This window comes from Ranitomeya imitator, chromosome 10 (genome assembly GCF_032444005.1).
Source record: "Ranitomeya imitator isolate aRanImi1 chromosome 10, aRanImi1.pri, whole genome shotgun sequence".
Taxonomy (NCBI): domain Eukaryota; kingdom Metazoa; phylum Chordata; class Amphibia; order Anura; family Dendrobatidae; genus Ranitomeya; species Ranitomeya imitator.
Genome location: NC_091291.1, coordinates 33,818,088 through 33,834,232, shown reverse-complemented (window position 1 = coordinate 33,834,232; position 16,145 = coordinate 33,818,088). Strand labels below are relative to the sequence as shown.

Here is a 16,145-nt window from a genome sequence, read left to right as displayed (position 1 = left end):
ATTATTTTGGTAAATATGCGGCAATACTGGATGTCAAGACTGAGAGCATATTCTTTTATACCAGTGTATTAGTGAGTTCATGGGGCGATTAGATAAATTAAGCCCATACATAGTTTTCCCCACAATTAAGAGACCGTTAATATGACTTTATTACATCTGCACAGACGCTGCTGGAAGACCTGCAAACTGGGCTCCAGACCGCAAGAAGAAAGATTTCTCCTGCAGTGACCGCCTGGTAAGTCATCTCACGACAATATGCCTTTTTTTATCCAACCGGCATTAAACTATATCGTGAAATGTGAAAAAAATAATAAAAAGCACTTGGGCACTCTTTGAATTAACCTGCAGTGCACTGACTCTGGTCTTCCCGTCAGTATGGCTGCAGCAATAACACGCTTACATGACCGCTGCAGCCAGTCACCTGCCTCCATTAAACACTGAAGCGGTAGGTCTGGATTGGCCAGGGACAGTGACCAGCAGATAATCATTTTTTTTAATAGATACTCAGAGTGAATAGTCCATGGGTGTCCCAGTTATGCTCTGCTGATTTAAACACACAATCCAAGTGATCTCAGGAAAATGTGGTTTAGTTTCAACGCGTTTCAGAGTCCTTCTGGCTCCTTCCTCAGGATCCCACATCTAGTAATAGTTCTCCATTTTTCTCAGTTTCTTTATCAGGGGACATAGGAACCAGGGGTTAATATGCTGACACTGAAAATGCATCTTAGAAAAAACGCTGACTGCTCTCCACCAGACTACATTTGGAGGCAGAAATAGGCCTGTCATAGCCTTGGTTAGGCGCCAACCTTCTCTCTTTTCAAAGTGATCCCTTCTTAGTTTTCACACCCCAGAGACAGCTTTCCATGGTTCCTGTGTCCTCCCATGTAGAAATAAAGATTTTTGGTACTCACCGTAAAATTAATCCCTTTATTGGGGGATACAGCAGCCTCCCTCGTTTTGGGGGCGTCTCGGTTTTGTGTAGCCTCAAGGTTGCAGTGTCAGTGCCAGCCTTCAAGTTTCAGCATTTTAACCCATGGTTCCTGTGTCCTCCAATGAAGAGCTCACTGTGAGTACCAAAAATCTTAGCATCGAGTGCTGCTCACTTCTTCATCGGTGCTGAGCGGGGCCGATGACGTTGTGACCAAACACCGAGATGCTTGTTTGTGTTCTGTTCATCAGGATAGGATGATACATGTGTGCTTGATACTTGACGTACCTCGGTAGGTGTGTGGAGGCGTAATGTTATCGGCATCGGATAACCCCTTTTAATGTTGTCTAATGGATCAGCGTTCCAACACATAGAGATTAATGACATAAATACCACGTGTAAGCTGACATGTTGTGTTTTCTATAGTTCGCCGTGAACATCGGCATAAACTTCTACACTCCAGAAGAGTTTTTCCTTGGTTGGAAAAAAGCTGCATTTCAACTACCGACCTTTGATCCTGTAAGTTACATTTCAGTGCACCACCTGGAGCCTCGATATAGCGTGATACCTATAAGGGGGCATCATGCACCTGGCAAGTTTATATGTTATGTAGCCATATTATTTGCTTGCTGTGATCCAGGAGAAGGCAGAAGTTGTGCGTATATGGTCTGCAGAGGTAATTTGCAGGGAAATAAGGGCAAGCCTACATGTAGTGGTTATTGTCCGCCCGTCATTTCACTGCAAATCTGAGCAAGTGCCCAACGAAATCAATATGTGGATTTCACCCTGTGCCTTGCCAAGACTGAAATCTGTGGTCAAAATCCCCAGCATGCTCCTATTTTTAATTTTTTTTCAATGGGTATAGACGATGCTTTGAAAGCCTTATCTACATATAATGTACTGTGAATTACAGAGGATTTGTGGTGCATAATCCGTACTGCAAATCCTCAGCAATATCACCTCATCTGGCTTAGGAAAAAAATCGCTGGGTCAGTTAACTAGTGATCACAAATCAGAAGTCACTTTTATCAGCATCCAACCTCTGTACATGTTCCTTATTGGAGCATATGGATGGCAGGGAGCCCCCTATAGTCAAAGAGACGTACTGTATTTTTCGGACTATAAGACACATTTTTAACAAGAAATACTCTGGTGTGCGTCTTATAGTCCGGAGGCAGTGTCCTGTGATGGAGGAGAATGCAAACATGGCATCCCTTCCTATCAAAGAGAACTGAATATCTGCATATAGCAAAGCTGTGTGTATCTAGCTGTGCATGTCTATATGTGCAGGTAGCAGAGCTGTGCATGTCTATATGCATGCCACAGATCTGTATGTATATGTGTATATGTATCAGAACTGTATGTCTATATAGACATATGTCGCAGATCTGTGTGTATGTATATGTAGCAGAGCTTTGTGTGCATGTATATGTGCATGTGGCAGCGCTGTGTATCTACCGTATATATGCATATGTAGCAGAGCTGTGTATGTATACTTGCAGTTAGGAGAGCTGTGTATGTGCATATGTAGCAGAGCTGAGTATGTCTATATGGGCGTGTAGTTGAGCTGTTTAGTGTGTATAACACTGCAGAGAGACACAAACAATATATTTATTACCTCCCTATTCTACACCAGTACATTAAAATGACTGATCATGACCTTTGCACCACCAGGGAGGTTTTAATGAATAGGAAAAAATGTTTTTCCTGTTTTCTGCTCTCTAAACCTGGGGCGCGTCTTATGGTAAGGTGAGTCTTATAGTATGAAAAAATACAGTAAGTAAAACCATTCTGTCTGGCATACCTAGACCATCCATGATTTGCAAGGTCAGGTAGTCATTCGGACTAATAGCAGGAAACCCTCTGTATTTCCAGATTAATTGCAAATGTATGTCCTGATGAAATGTCAGGATTCGGATTAGTGATCAACCACTCGACAAGATCTAGATGTTCCGTTAAGAGAAAGTAAATTCGCCAGTTGATCGATCCGTAAGGGAGCGTTACACGTTCCAAAATGAGAGGGCTCCAATTTTTAAATGGAAATGTCCTCCCTCCCCTCTATACCTTGAAAAAAGAACTGGACATCTATGGTGATGACTGTATGGACAGCACAGCTGGGACTATGTACGACATATGTTAATCGTCTCCTGTTTTGCCTTCAGAAAGCTCTGGATCCCAATGGTCCGCCCTACGAGCCTGCGTCTTCCTCGCTGGTGTCGTCATCTGTAGAAGTTGTCGTAACTGTTGGCTTTCCTGCAGGTAATTATTATGTCATGGCTACATAAGTTTGTAGGACTTTTAGTTTTTAGTGATGTTTTCGCGGAATAAGATCACACAGCCATTCTGTGTCACCCCAGCTCTACACTGCCATGCCTGTGAGAGGAGACTTATAGGCCATACAATACTCAGTTGGGAAATTAAAAATACAAATTGACTCTTCAGAGAAAAAGAGGACTTGAACTCTACTATTGGAAGTAAAAATCCTAAAAGTTAATGTCGACCCTTTAAACCCTTTACCCCCAAGGGTGGTTTGCACGTTAATGACCAGGCCAATTTTTACAATTCTGACCACTGTCCCTTTATGAGGTTATAACTCCGAAACGCTTCAACGGATCTTAGCGATTCTGAGATTGTTTTCTTGTAACATATTGTACTTCATGATAGTGCTAAAATTTCTTCGATATAACTTGCGTTTATTTGTGAAAAAAACGGAAATTTGGCGAAAATTTTGAAAATTTCACAATTTTCCAACTTTGAATTTTTATTCTGTTAAACCAGAGAGTTATGTGACACAATATAGTTAATAAATAACATTTCCCACATGTCTACTTTACATCAGCACAATTTTTGAAACAAACTTTTTTTTTTCAAGGAAGTTATAAGGGTTAAAATTTGACCAGCAATTTCTCATTTTTACAACCAAATTTACAAAACCATTTTTTTTAGGGACCACCTCACATTTGAAGTCATTTTGAAGGGTCTATATGGCAGAAAATACCCAAAAGCGACACCATTCTAAAAACTGCACCCCTCAAGGTGCTCAAAACCACATTCAAGAAGTTTATTAACCCTTCAGGTGATTCACAGCAGCAGAAGCAACATGGAAGGAAAAAATTAACATTTTACTTTTTAGTCACAAAAATGATCTTTCAGCAATAATCTTTTTAATTTCCCAAGGGTAAAAAGAGAAAATGGACCTCAAAAGTTGTTGTCCAATTTATCCTGAGTACGCTGATACCCCACATGTGAGGGGGAACCACTTTTTGGGCGCATGGCAGGGCTCAGAAGGAAAGGAGCGCCGTTTGACTTTTTCAAACTAAATTTGGCTAGAATTGAGATCGGACGCCATGTCGCGTTTGGCGACCCCCTGATGTGCCTAAACAGTGGAAACCCCCCACAAGTGACCCTATTTTGGAAACTAGACCCCCTAAGGAACTTATCTAGATGTGTCATGAGCACTTTTATCCCCCAAGTGCTTCACGAAAGTTTATAACGCCCGGGCGTGAAAAAAAAAAATCCTATTTTTTCCACAAACATGATCGTTTAGTCCCCAATTTTTTATTTTCTCAAGGGTAAAAGGAGAAATTGGACCCCAAAAGTTGTTGTCCAATTTGTCCTGAGTACGCTGATACCCCATATGTGGGGGGGACCACTGTTTGGGCGCATGGCAGGGCTCAGAAGGAAAGGAGCGCCGTTTGACTTTTTCAAGCTAAATTTGGCTGGAATTGAGATCGGACGCCATGTCGCGTTTGGCGACCCCCTGATGTGCCTAAGCAGTGGAAACCTCCCACAAATGACCCCATTTTGGAAACTAGACCCCCTAAGGAACTTATCTAGATGTGTCATGAGCACTTTTATCCCCCAAGTGCTTCACGAAAGTTTATAACGCCCGGGCGTGAAAAAAAAAAAATTCCTATTTTTTCCACAAACATGATCGCTTAGTCCCCAATTTTTTATTTTCTCAAGGGTAAAAGGAGAAATTGGACCCCAAAAGTTGTTGTCCAATTTGTCCTGAGTACGCTGATACCCCATATTTGGGGGGAACCACTGTTTGGGCGCATGGCAGGGCTCAGAAGGAAAGGAGCGCCGTTTGACTTTTTCAAGCTAACTTTGGCTGGAATTGAGATCGGACGCCATGTCGCGTTTGGAGAGCCCATGATGTGCCTAAACAGTGGAAACCCCCCACAAGTGACCCCATTTTGGAAACTAGACCCTCTAAGGAACTTATCTAGTTGTGTGGTGAGAATTTTGAACCCCCACGTGCTTCACTAAAGTATATAATGCCCAGGCGTGAAAATAAAAAATCCTATTTTTTCCTACAAAAATGATATTTTAGTCCCCAATTTTTAATTTTCCCAAGGGTACCAGGAGAAATTGGACCCCAAAAGTTGTTGTCCAATTTGTCCTGAGTACGCTGATACCCCATATGTGGGGAGGAACTACTGTTTGGGCACACGTTGGGGCTCGGAAGGGAAGTAGTGACGTTTTGGAATGCAGACTTTGATGGAATGTTCTGCTGGCATCATGTTCCATTTGCAGAGCCCCTGATGTGACTAAACAGTAGAAACCCCCCACAAGTGACCCCATTTTGGAAACTGTACCCCCTAAGGAACTTATCTAGTTGTGTGGTGAGAATTTTGAACCCCCACGTGCTTCACTAAAGTTTATAATGCCCAGGCGTGAAAATAAAAAATCCTATTTTTTCCCACAAAAATGATATTTTAGTCCCCAATTTTTAATTTTCCCAAGGGTACCAGGAGAAATTGGACCCCAAAAGTTGTTGTCCAATTTGTCCTGAGTACGCTGATACCCCATATGTGGGGAGGAACTACTGTTTGGGCACACGTTGGGGCTCGAAAGGGAAGTAGTGACGTTTTGGAATGCAGACTTTGATGGAATGTTCTGCTGGCATCATGTTCCATTTGCAGAGCCCCTGATGTGACTAAACAGTAGAAACCCCCCACAAGTGACCCCATTTTGGAAACTGTACCCCCTAAGGAACTTATCTAGGTGTTTGGTGAGAAATTTGAACCCCCACGTGCTTCACTAAAGTTTATAATGCCCAGGCGTGAAAATAAAAAATCCTATTTTTTCCCACAAAAATGATATTTTAGTCCCCAATTTTTAATTTTCCCAAAGGTAACAGGAGAAATTGGACATCAAAAGTTGTTGTCCAAATTGTCCTGATTACGCTGGTACGCCATATGTGGGAAAAAACTGTTTAGGCACACGTTGGGGCTCGAAAGGGAAGTTGTGACGTTTTGGAATGCAGAAATTGTCTGCGGTCGTCATGTTCCGTTTGCAGAGCCCCTGATGTGCCTAAACAGTAAAAAAAAAACACAAGTGACATCATTTTGGAACCTAGACCCCCCCCAAGGAACTTATCTAGATGTGCCCCCTTTTTGGAACTAATGTACGCTTTCTTGTAAAGTAAATTAGTAGTGCATGGAGGTGTGGTACAATCTGAAGCAATCCTTCATACACAGACCAGGTTTTTCGGGGCAGGTGTCGCGTTGATAAATGGTGTCCTTGCGTATTCCCCTTTTGTAACACACTCGGCACCTTTTTTGCGGCTTACCTTTTCTGCCGGTTGGCGGGACCACCCCCGGAAAATGCTGGCCTGGTACGATACGAGCACCTTCAGTTCCGGAAGTACTGGGGCCCTCTCCTTCCAGAGTACCAAATATCAGGGCCTTAACCACTACCTCCTGGAACTGAAGGTACGACGTATCGGTGTGGCGTGCACATCGTAACAGCAGGAAAGCGTTGAGCATTGCCATTTGTACGATGTGGACGGCCAACTTTTTGTACCACACCTTGGCCTTTCTCAAAGCACTGTATGGTTGGAGGAGTTGATCAGAGAGATCAACCCCCCCCATGCTTTTGTTGTAGCCCAGTACACAGTCCGGTTTGCAGACCTGTGTAGAGGTACCCCGTACAGTGCTGAGGGCTCTGCCATCACCATGTATGGTGGTCAAGAGAAGGACATCCCTCTTGTCCTTGTACTTGACCACCAGCAGGTGGTCGCTACATTGGGCCTTGCTCTCACCTTTTCTGAGCATCTGCCGAAGTAGCGTCTTTGGGAGGCCTCTCTGATTTTTGCGGACAGTACCGCAGGCTGCGGTACCTCGCGCAGAGAGAGATCTGTAGAGTGGGATACTGGTATAAAAGTTATCAGTGTAGAGGTGATAACCTTTATCCAGCAGTGGGTGCACCAAATCCCACACGATCTTCCCACTCACTCCCAGGTCAGGAGGACACTCAGGGGGTTCAATCCTGGTGTCCTTCCCTTCATACACTCTAAACCTGTGGATGTACCCTGAGGCACTCTCACACAGCTTGTAGAGTTTGATTCCGTACCTGGCCCTTTTGTTGGGCAGGTATTGACGGAATCCGAGCCGCCCCTTAAAATGGACCAAGGACTCATCCACGCAGATGTCCCTTTTGGGCACGTACACTTCAGAAAACTTTTTGTTGAAGTGTTCGATGACCGGCCGAACTTTGAACAGACGGTCAAAGTTGGGGTCATCTCGTGCGGGACACTGTGCATTATCGGAATAATGCAGGAATTTATGGATGGCCTCAAAACGTCTCCGAACCATGGCCATTCGGAATACTGGAGTGTTATATAAAACATCTACACTCCAATATTGCCGCATTTCTGGCTTCTTCACGATCCCCATGTGGAGGACCAGGCCCCAAAACTGCATCATTTCAACTGCGTCTACAGGAGACCAGTTGGAAAATGATGTACCGGGGTTTTGCTCCAAAAATTGACGAGCATACAAATTAGTTTGCTCCACCATGAGGTTAATAAAATCCTCAGAGAAAAAGACTTTGAAAAAGTCTGTTTCTGTGAGGCCCGTGGTGTCAAACTTGATTCCTGATTCTGCCACAAAATCAGGAATCAGTGGCTCGTAATTTTCGGGGGGCGAGGTCCATGTGGGTTCCGCAGTGGGGAGCGCTGGTTCAGGAGTGGTGGGGGCTGCCTCATCTTCTGTCCTGGGGCGTCTGCGTGGTGGTTCCGCAGGACCCGAGGAGGAGGAGGAGGAGGAAGAGGATGAAGAATCAGAAAAGTGAAGAAAAGTGGGATCCTCTCCCTCGCTATCAGTGTCGGAGGCAAGGAAAGCATATGCCTCCTCCAATGAATAGCGCTGTTGGGACGAACGGGACGAGCGGGACATTTTTGTGTGAATATGGTGATTGGGTGCACTTTATTGATAACTGTATGTGTATGTGTGGGGGGATAGTGATTTGTGCAAACTTATCTGAAAAGAAAATGCTAAAAGGAGAAGAAAAACCTGTAAAAAAAAAAAAAAAAAAAAGGCAGGCACAAACTCTGATAAGAGAACTGCGTCACTTATCAAAGTTTGGCGGCTGCGGGATGTGTGTACGGAGGTTGCGCAAAAAGGCTGAAGGGAAAAAAGCGAGCGCGAGAGTTGATCGGTGAACTGCGTCACCAATCAACGCTCGGCGGCTGTTAAATGGGCGCACGGAAGGAGGTGCAAAGGGGGGTAAAAAGAGGGGGAAGGGAGATGGGGGTGGAAGTGGGGATTGGGCAGGGATCAGTGATCAAAACGTACGGTTGTAGTCAGGTGGCGCAAAAGGGGGGTGAAAAAAAAGGAAAACGGCAGGCACAAACTCTGATAAGTGAACTGCGTCACTTATCAAACTTTGGCGGCTGCGGAATGTGTGTACGGAGTTGGCGCAACGGGGGTGAGGGAAAAAAAGCGAGCGCGAGCGTTGATCGGTGAACTGCGTCACCAATCAACGTTCGGCGGCTGTTAAATGGGCGCACGGAAGGAGGTGCAAAGGGGGGTAAAAAGAGGGGGAAGGGAGATGGGGGTGGAAGTGGGGATTGGGCAGGGATCAGTGATCAAAACGTACGGTTGTAGTCAGGTGGCGCAAAAGGGGGGTGAAAAAAAAAAAAAGGAAAACGGCAGGCACAAACTCTGATAAGTGAACTGCGTCACTTATCAAACTTTGGCGGCTGCGGAATGTGTGTACGGAGTTGGCGCAACGGGGGTGAGGGAAAAAAAGCGAGCGCGAGCGTTGATCGGTGAACTACGTCACCAATCAACGTTCGGCGGCTGTTAAATGGGCGCACGGAAGGAGGTGCAAAGGGGGGTAAAAAGAGGGGGAAGGGAGATGGGGGTGGAAGTGGGGATTGGGCAGGGATCAGTGATCAAAACGTACGGTTGTAGTCAGGTGGCGCAAAAGGGGGGTGAAAAAAAAAAAAAGGAAAACGGCAGGCACAAACTCTGATAAGTGAACTGCGTCACTTATCAAACTTTGGCGGCTGCGGAATGTGTGTACGGAGTTGGCGCAACGGGGGTGAGGGAAAAAAAGCGAGCGCGAGCGTTGATCGGTGAACTGCGTCACCAATCAACGTTCGGCGGCTGTTAAATGGGCGCACGGAGGCGGCACAAATGGGGGTGGAGGGGGTAAAAAGAGGGGGAAGGGGGGATTGGGGTGGATGAACGGGGATTGGGGTGGATGAACGGGGATTGGGGTGGATGAACGGGGATTGGGCAGGGATCAGGGATAAAACTTACGTTTAGTTGTCTTCTTTCTTTAGCAGGGATTGTGGTGCTACAGGCTGCTGTGGCACCACAATACCCAGCACGGCAGGGAGATCCAGGCACAAAATCCAGCAGGGAGATCCAGCAGTATGACCGCTCTGTAGGAATCCTCAGCTAGAATGAGGACCCTGCAGAGCGGTCATACACAGGTCAGGCAGGTGACACAGACAGGTCACAGAGCGGTCATGCTGCTGCTGTGACCTGTCATTGGTGGGATCGACCATAACATCGATCCCACCAATCAGAGCTTTCCTGGTGACCTGGCTGTGACCTGCCTAGGATCGGATCTGTTCGCGCCATCCTAGGCAGGTCACAGCCAGGTCACCTGCAGGGCACAGAGCGGTCACAGCGTGATCGCCGCTGCGCCCTGTGATTGGCGCGATCGACGATGACATCGATCGCGCCAATCGGCTCCTGCAGGCCCTGCTGGGCCTGCACTGTGTCCTATCCTAGGATCGGTGCTATTAGAGCACCGATCCACGCAGGTTCCGGCAGGGCACAGCGCGGTAATACCGCGCGGTGCCCTGCGATTGGCGCGATCGATGCGATCGCGCCAATCCGGGGTGTTCTTGCCGGTGCCTGGCGTTGCCAGGCACCGGACCTAGGATCGAGTACATCGGTACTCGATCCTAGCCTGTGACCTCATTGTTTCAGCCGCTCCGATTGGCCGAAACAATGAGAATGGCTGTGATTGGCTGTTCAGAATTGAACAGCCAATCACAGCGATCGAGAGGGCGGGTGGGCGGCGACAATGCCCTGGATGCCGAGGCCATCTCCCCCCAGGTGAGATGGCGTCGGAATTTTAATGCGATCACCGCGACTTAAGTCGCGGTATCGCATTAAAGGGCAGGACGTACTATCCCGTCAAGGGTCAGATAGGCCCAGGGCACCTCGACGGGATAGTACGTCCAAGGTCACAGAGGGGTTAAAGAGCCTTGCAACACGACGTAGGATGAGAAACCAAAAAAGACATGTTTCGGGTTTGTTTGCCCCTCATCAGTGCAAACCAAGAGGCAGCTGTGGTAGTCACATGCGATCTCTTGCTGTGCACTGATGAGGGGCAAACAACCTGAAGCCCTCGTCTGCAATAAAAGGTTCTAGTTTGATCCTAATTCATGTGTCGAAGCTCATTAAAGCGTAGATATGGAGTTTTGGGGTTTGTACATCCAGTAGACGGCGCTAGAGTTCCTGTCCTCTTTCTCTCTGTGGAGGCTATTTGCATATACATTTGGAGGACTGGCGGGGGGTGTATAGAGTTGGCTAATGGTGGCTATCATGAGTGTGGATGTAGTGAGATCATGGGACATCAGGGGCCATGCTCCTGCAGGACGGACCTGTGATGTAATTCCGTCTTAAACATGGAGACACGTTCTGGGCCGCCGGTCAGCGATGAGGTATAGTATGAGCAAATTAGATTTCAGAAAATACTGACAGCTTTAATTGAAGCGGTAATGATGAAATTCCATCTGGCGGCACAATATTACTTTCTGCAATATGCGGTTTATGCATTTTCTAAATTTGCACAAGATTGTAGGGTGCGAGTAGTAGTGCACACACTGATACAGCTGTATGACACGGCAGGACAAGGGTCATCTGCTGGGATTCGGCTAGGAAGCGGCCAGCGGGGGATCTTGGAACAGGGATTATATATCGATTCAGCAGACAGTGCTTCAAATTCCCTGCGAAGACGGAGTTAAAGGGATGATCCAGCATCTAAAATGAACCATCAACTGTCCTTATCCACTTCTGTCATTTATTTTATTACACCATTCCATATCTATCTAACTTTCTAACTATCTAATTTTTTTTTTTACTTTGCTTTCTGTGACGTTTTGTTTGAGAGGAGACTCAAACGTGACGTCACAGGAAGCTGGGGCTGCACTCGCTTTCCGCAGCATCCATTACCTGGAAAAGGACATTGCAGGAGGCAGCTAAGCTGTTATTCCCTTGTTTCTGGCATCTCCACCTCCTCTAAATACATCGTGGAGGCTGGGTTATGGACGCCATTTGAGAGGTGAGTGCAGCGCCGGCACTCTACTTCTGTTGAAGAAGATGTCATCAGTGGCGGTGATGGAAGTAGGATGAGGGAAAGCAGCGCTGCCCCCTGGGTCTAAAGATATATAGTTAGAATGTATTTTCTAAGTGCTTGACTACCCCTTCAGATGATTACTTCTGCCCGTCTGAGCCGTTTTATACAATGTTTATGTGAAGCTTCAAAAAGTATTAAAAACTTGGAAAATATCTGCACTGAAAAAGTGATAAGAAAAAATTTCTCCTACTTAAAGCCAATCCTTATACATCAGCGACGGTGAAAGATTAAAAAAAAGTTATGACAGCTGAAAAATGGAGAGGCAAACACAAAAAAACACGCTTGTCATTGAGACCTTTTCAGGTCCGGTTACTAGAGGAACTGTGTATCTGCAGCAAAACAAAGAGCCTGTAAGAGCCAAAACGGTGCAAAATTTGTAATGAAGCCCAATTGCAAAAATGATTTGTAACCACAAACGCATGCATTTAAGTAAAAAAAAAAAAAAGACCCCCATGCCTGTCATTGAAAAGCTACTGTGAGCGCCGCCCCGTGGCCAGCATTCATAGCGGATGAGCATTTCTGCTACACATAGCAAGGCTTAAGCCCTACTATGTGGAGCACAAGTGATAAGAAGATCACAACTATTGAACTAATTAACCCCTTTCTAACAGCTGACAGAATAGTACGTCAGCTGGCAGACTCCCCCCGCTTTGAGGTGACTCCAGAAGTGAGCCCACTTCAAAGCCGCGACATGTCAGCTGTTTTCAACAGCTGACATGTGCGCGCAATGAGCGCGAGCGGAATCGCGATCCGCCCATTGACTAGTTAAATGCCGCTGTCAAACTCTGACAGCGGCATTTAACAAGTGCCGCCGACGGCGCGGCCGGAAGTACTCGCACCACTGACCCCCGTCACATGATCGGGGGGGGGGGTCAGCGGTGCGTTGCCATCACAATCAGAGGTCTCCTTGACACCTCTATGGTTGTTGATGGCAGATTGCTATGAGTGCCACCCTGTGGTCGGCGCTCATAGCAAGCCTGTAATTCTGCTGCATAGGGGCGATCTGATCATCGCCTCTATGTAGCAGAGCCAATCGGGTTGTGGCATCTTCTAGTCTCCTATGGAGACTATTGAAGCATGGAAAAATTTAAAAAAAAACCAAACAAAAAAAAATGTTTAAAAATATAAAAAAAATATAAAAGTTCAAATCACCCCCCTTTTGCCACAATCAAAATAAAACAAAAAAAATAAATAAATAAAACTTACACATATTTGGTATCGCCGCGTTCAGAAACGCCCGATCTATCAATATAAAAAAAAAAGATTAACTTGATCGCTAAGCGGCGTAGCAAGAAAAAAAATCAAAACGACAAAATTACGTTTTGTTTTTTTTTGGTCGCTGCGACATTTCATTAAAATTAAATAACGGGCGATCGAAAGAACATATCTGCGCAAAATGGTATCATTAAAAACGTCAGCTCGGCACGCAAGAAATAAGCCCTCACCCCACCCCAGATCACGAAAAATGGAGACGCTACGGGTATCGGAAAATTGCGCAATTTTTTTTTTTCTTTTTTTTTTTTTTTTAGCAAATTTTGGAATTTTTTTTTACCATTTACATAAAAGAGAACCTAGACATGTTTGGTATCTATGAACTCGTTATGAGTCCTCACTCGGTCCCAGATCACGAAAAGTGGAGACGCTACAGATCTTGGAAAATGGCACTTTTTTTTTGTTTAGTTTTGTTTTGTTTTTTATACGCTTTGGATTTCTTCTTCACCACTTAAATAAAAAAGAACCTAGACATGTTTGGTGTCTATGAACTCGTAATCACCCAGAGAATCGTAGCGGCAGGTCAGTTTTAAGATTTAGGGAACGTAGTAGAAAAAAAAAATTGTAGAATTGCACTTTTTTCCTTGTTCTTGGAATTTTTTTCCCGTTTTCAAGTACACGATATGGTAAAATCAATGGTGTCGTTCAAAAGTACAAACCCGTCCCTCGGAAAACTAGCCCTCACATGGCTATCTTGACGAAAAAAGACAAAAACCGAAAATCCCAAGATGATGGTGTTAAGGGGCTAAAATATATTGGGCTCCTGACTATCCTCATAGTGTAGAAGTTGCCGTTTTTTTTCATGGTGCAGTGCAGCATCAATACAGAATTTTGGATTCTAAAAATGACTTTAAAAGATTAATGTTTGCTTTAATACTGTTTGGATGGACAAGACAAGTAAAAAAAAAAAAACTTTCATTTTATCCCTAGCTGGAAAATCTACTTTTATTAAAGAGAACCTGGTGCCCAAAGGTTATGTGTATGCCAACAGGGTGAGTAGATGGGAGATCGCGTAATAATGAGTATTATCACATGCTACGTTGTAGGAGAGAGTAGAAATTAATTTATGGATTTCCCTGACATGTTTATGTCTGTTTTAGGACACCCTAGGAACGTGGCAGAAGTGTGTCGCAGCCTGTGAAGAAGCTCTGAAAAACAAAAAGAGTATAGTAATAGATAATACCAACCCTGACGTGGAGTCTCGCAGCCGGTTAGTAATGTATTTCCACTGTTTTGATAAATACATTTATTCCTCATCCTCATAAATGGCAAGTTTAAAGTATCCTTTTCTTAAAACTTTGCATTAAGTTATCCCTCTGTTATTCCTACTGGAAATGAGGGACAAGACTTGTTGACGAGACACGCTCAGATACCATACAATCCTTGCCGACACTGTCAGACTCCATGTGGACACTTCATATTGATGCTTACATTTCCAGGAGGTATAACAGAGGAACAACACAGTGATGCTTCATCATTGTTTTATCATAAGAATAAAACGTTTTTACCAAAACCGACATGTCTGGACAGTAAAGCAGTGTTTTTTTTTTGTTTTTTTTTTAAGTTCCAAGATGGAATTGCCTGCATGCCAATTGGTAATGTGATCTACCCCTATAATCCCTCAGGTACATTAACTGTGCAAAGAAGGCAGGCGTTCCGGTCCGTTGCTTCTTTTTCGTAGCACCTATCGAGTTGGCTAAGCACAACAATCGGGTAGGTGTGAGTACTTATTCTAGCAGATCTCTTTTAAAGATGACCTGTCACCTGGTCTTAAGTGACAAGTATTTAATCCTATGTTATTTCTGCTGCTCCCCTGATTATTCCATTTTTTGTTTTTCTGAAATCCGCCATACGGTTCCAGAGATATGAGCCTTTTTATTGTTAGAATTTTTGAAGGGGCGTGGCTCGCGGTCCTCTGGGGCGTGTCTTTGGGCTCCTCTCCTGGTGAGCACCACCCCCTGGTAGCGCTAAATCAAAAAAAGAGTCATATCTCAGGAACCGTTTAACGGATTTTAAAAAAGAAAAAAGTGGATTACTCAGAGGAACAGCGGGAATAAAATAAAACAAAGAAACTGACCACTTTTGACCTGGCGATAAGTTGTCTTTAAGGCTCGACATAACAGTTATTTTACCTCTTCACAGTTCCGGGAGATGACCAGTAAAGGACACGTGTCAGTAAACGACATGGTCATGAATAGCTACAAGTAAGTTAATAACACGAGTAACTGTGCCAATAATTTCCATATTTTATGATATTGCATGGGACAACATGCTTTTTGGAGTATTCCCTTCTCAGGTATTTATGGCATATCCATTGTATATACCATAAATGTACAGCATGCAATCCACTTTGTAAATGTTGCTGATTTTAACGGACAGGAGGTCGGAGACAGAATCAGGTCCTGCCGTTGTGACCCACATATGTTATATATTTATTTTATATCCTGTACATATGCCATAAACGCATGAGAAGGCAAGGAAGGGGTTGTCCCTTTTCTGAAAAGTTTTAGTATTTAAAAAAAAAAAAAAAAAACACACAACTGTTGTGCCTTACTCCCCCTCCCCGGGTCCAAAATTGTGTCTATATGTGGTGACTTGTTTAACCGAACATCCCCTTTAAAGGTAGACTTTCGCTTCCGTCTTCAATAAAAGCGAACTTTAAATAGGCCATATAAAAATTGTACTTTTTATTTACTATGTATTTCTTTTTGATTGTTTTTTTTTATGTCCGCGCAGAAGTAAATTTGTGGCCCCCTCTCTGACCGAAGGTTTCAGCGAAATTCTCAAAATCAATTTTGTGCCAAATTTCAAGGATCCGGATCTAAAAGCGCTGTATCAGCAATTCTCCGAGGGCTGAGATTCATCTTCCACAATACAGGAGTGGTTGCCATTCTTTTTTAAGTTTACATGTAAGCACCTTTATTTGCTCCTTGGATAATGTCAAGGTCACGCCATTGCACTCTCTTACCATTCGATGGCGCCGTTGAGTTGTAGAATTTGATGTCTGTTTTTTTTTTTTCTAATGCTGATTGTTCTTATTGATAAATAAATATATCGGTCCAATCCGAAAAGAATCGCAGTCATTATAAATATGGAAGTGATTATAGCCATTCCTGGGACTGACCTACAATTACAGGACTGAATGACACCTTATGTCTTCTTGACATTGCACCCGTGCCAATGATTTCATTCCTTGGCGCGCTCACAAGCTTTTGAGATTGCTCAACTATGTCCCCCTGAATGCAGGCACTTAAACGCTGGAACGTTTTCTCGG

At 44.5% G+C, this 16,145-nt stretch overlaps 1 protein-coding gene across 1 annotated transcript in view; it reads left to right on the top strand.

Annotated features, from left to right (window-relative positions):
• Nucleotides 1-15,945, top strand: part of PNKP (polynucleotide kinase 3'-phosphatase) — a 46,114-nt gene extending 30,169 nt beyond the window's left edge. The window contains exons 10-17 of the mRNA XM_069742275.1: nucleotides 165-235; nucleotides 1,355-1,447; nucleotides 3,091-3,187; nucleotides 13,802-13,863; nucleotides 13,972-14,081; nucleotides 14,497-14,584; nucleotides 15,014-15,075; nucleotides 15,608-15,945. Coding sequence (XP_069598376.1) covers nucleotides 165-235; nucleotides 1,355-1,447; nucleotides 3,091-3,187; nucleotides 13,802-13,863; nucleotides 13,972-14,081; nucleotides 14,497-14,584; nucleotides 15,014-15,075; nucleotides 15,608-15,728 — 704 coding nt within the window. The 3' untranslated portion in view covers nucleotides 15,729-15,945. The remainder of the gene's footprint in view (nucleotides 1-164; nucleotides 236-1,354; nucleotides 1,448-3,090; nucleotides 3,188-13,801; nucleotides 13,864-13,971; nucleotides 14,082-14,496; nucleotides 14,585-15,013; nucleotides 15,076-15,607) is intronic.
• The last annotated feature ends 200 nt before the right edge of the window (nucleotides 15,946-16,145 follow it).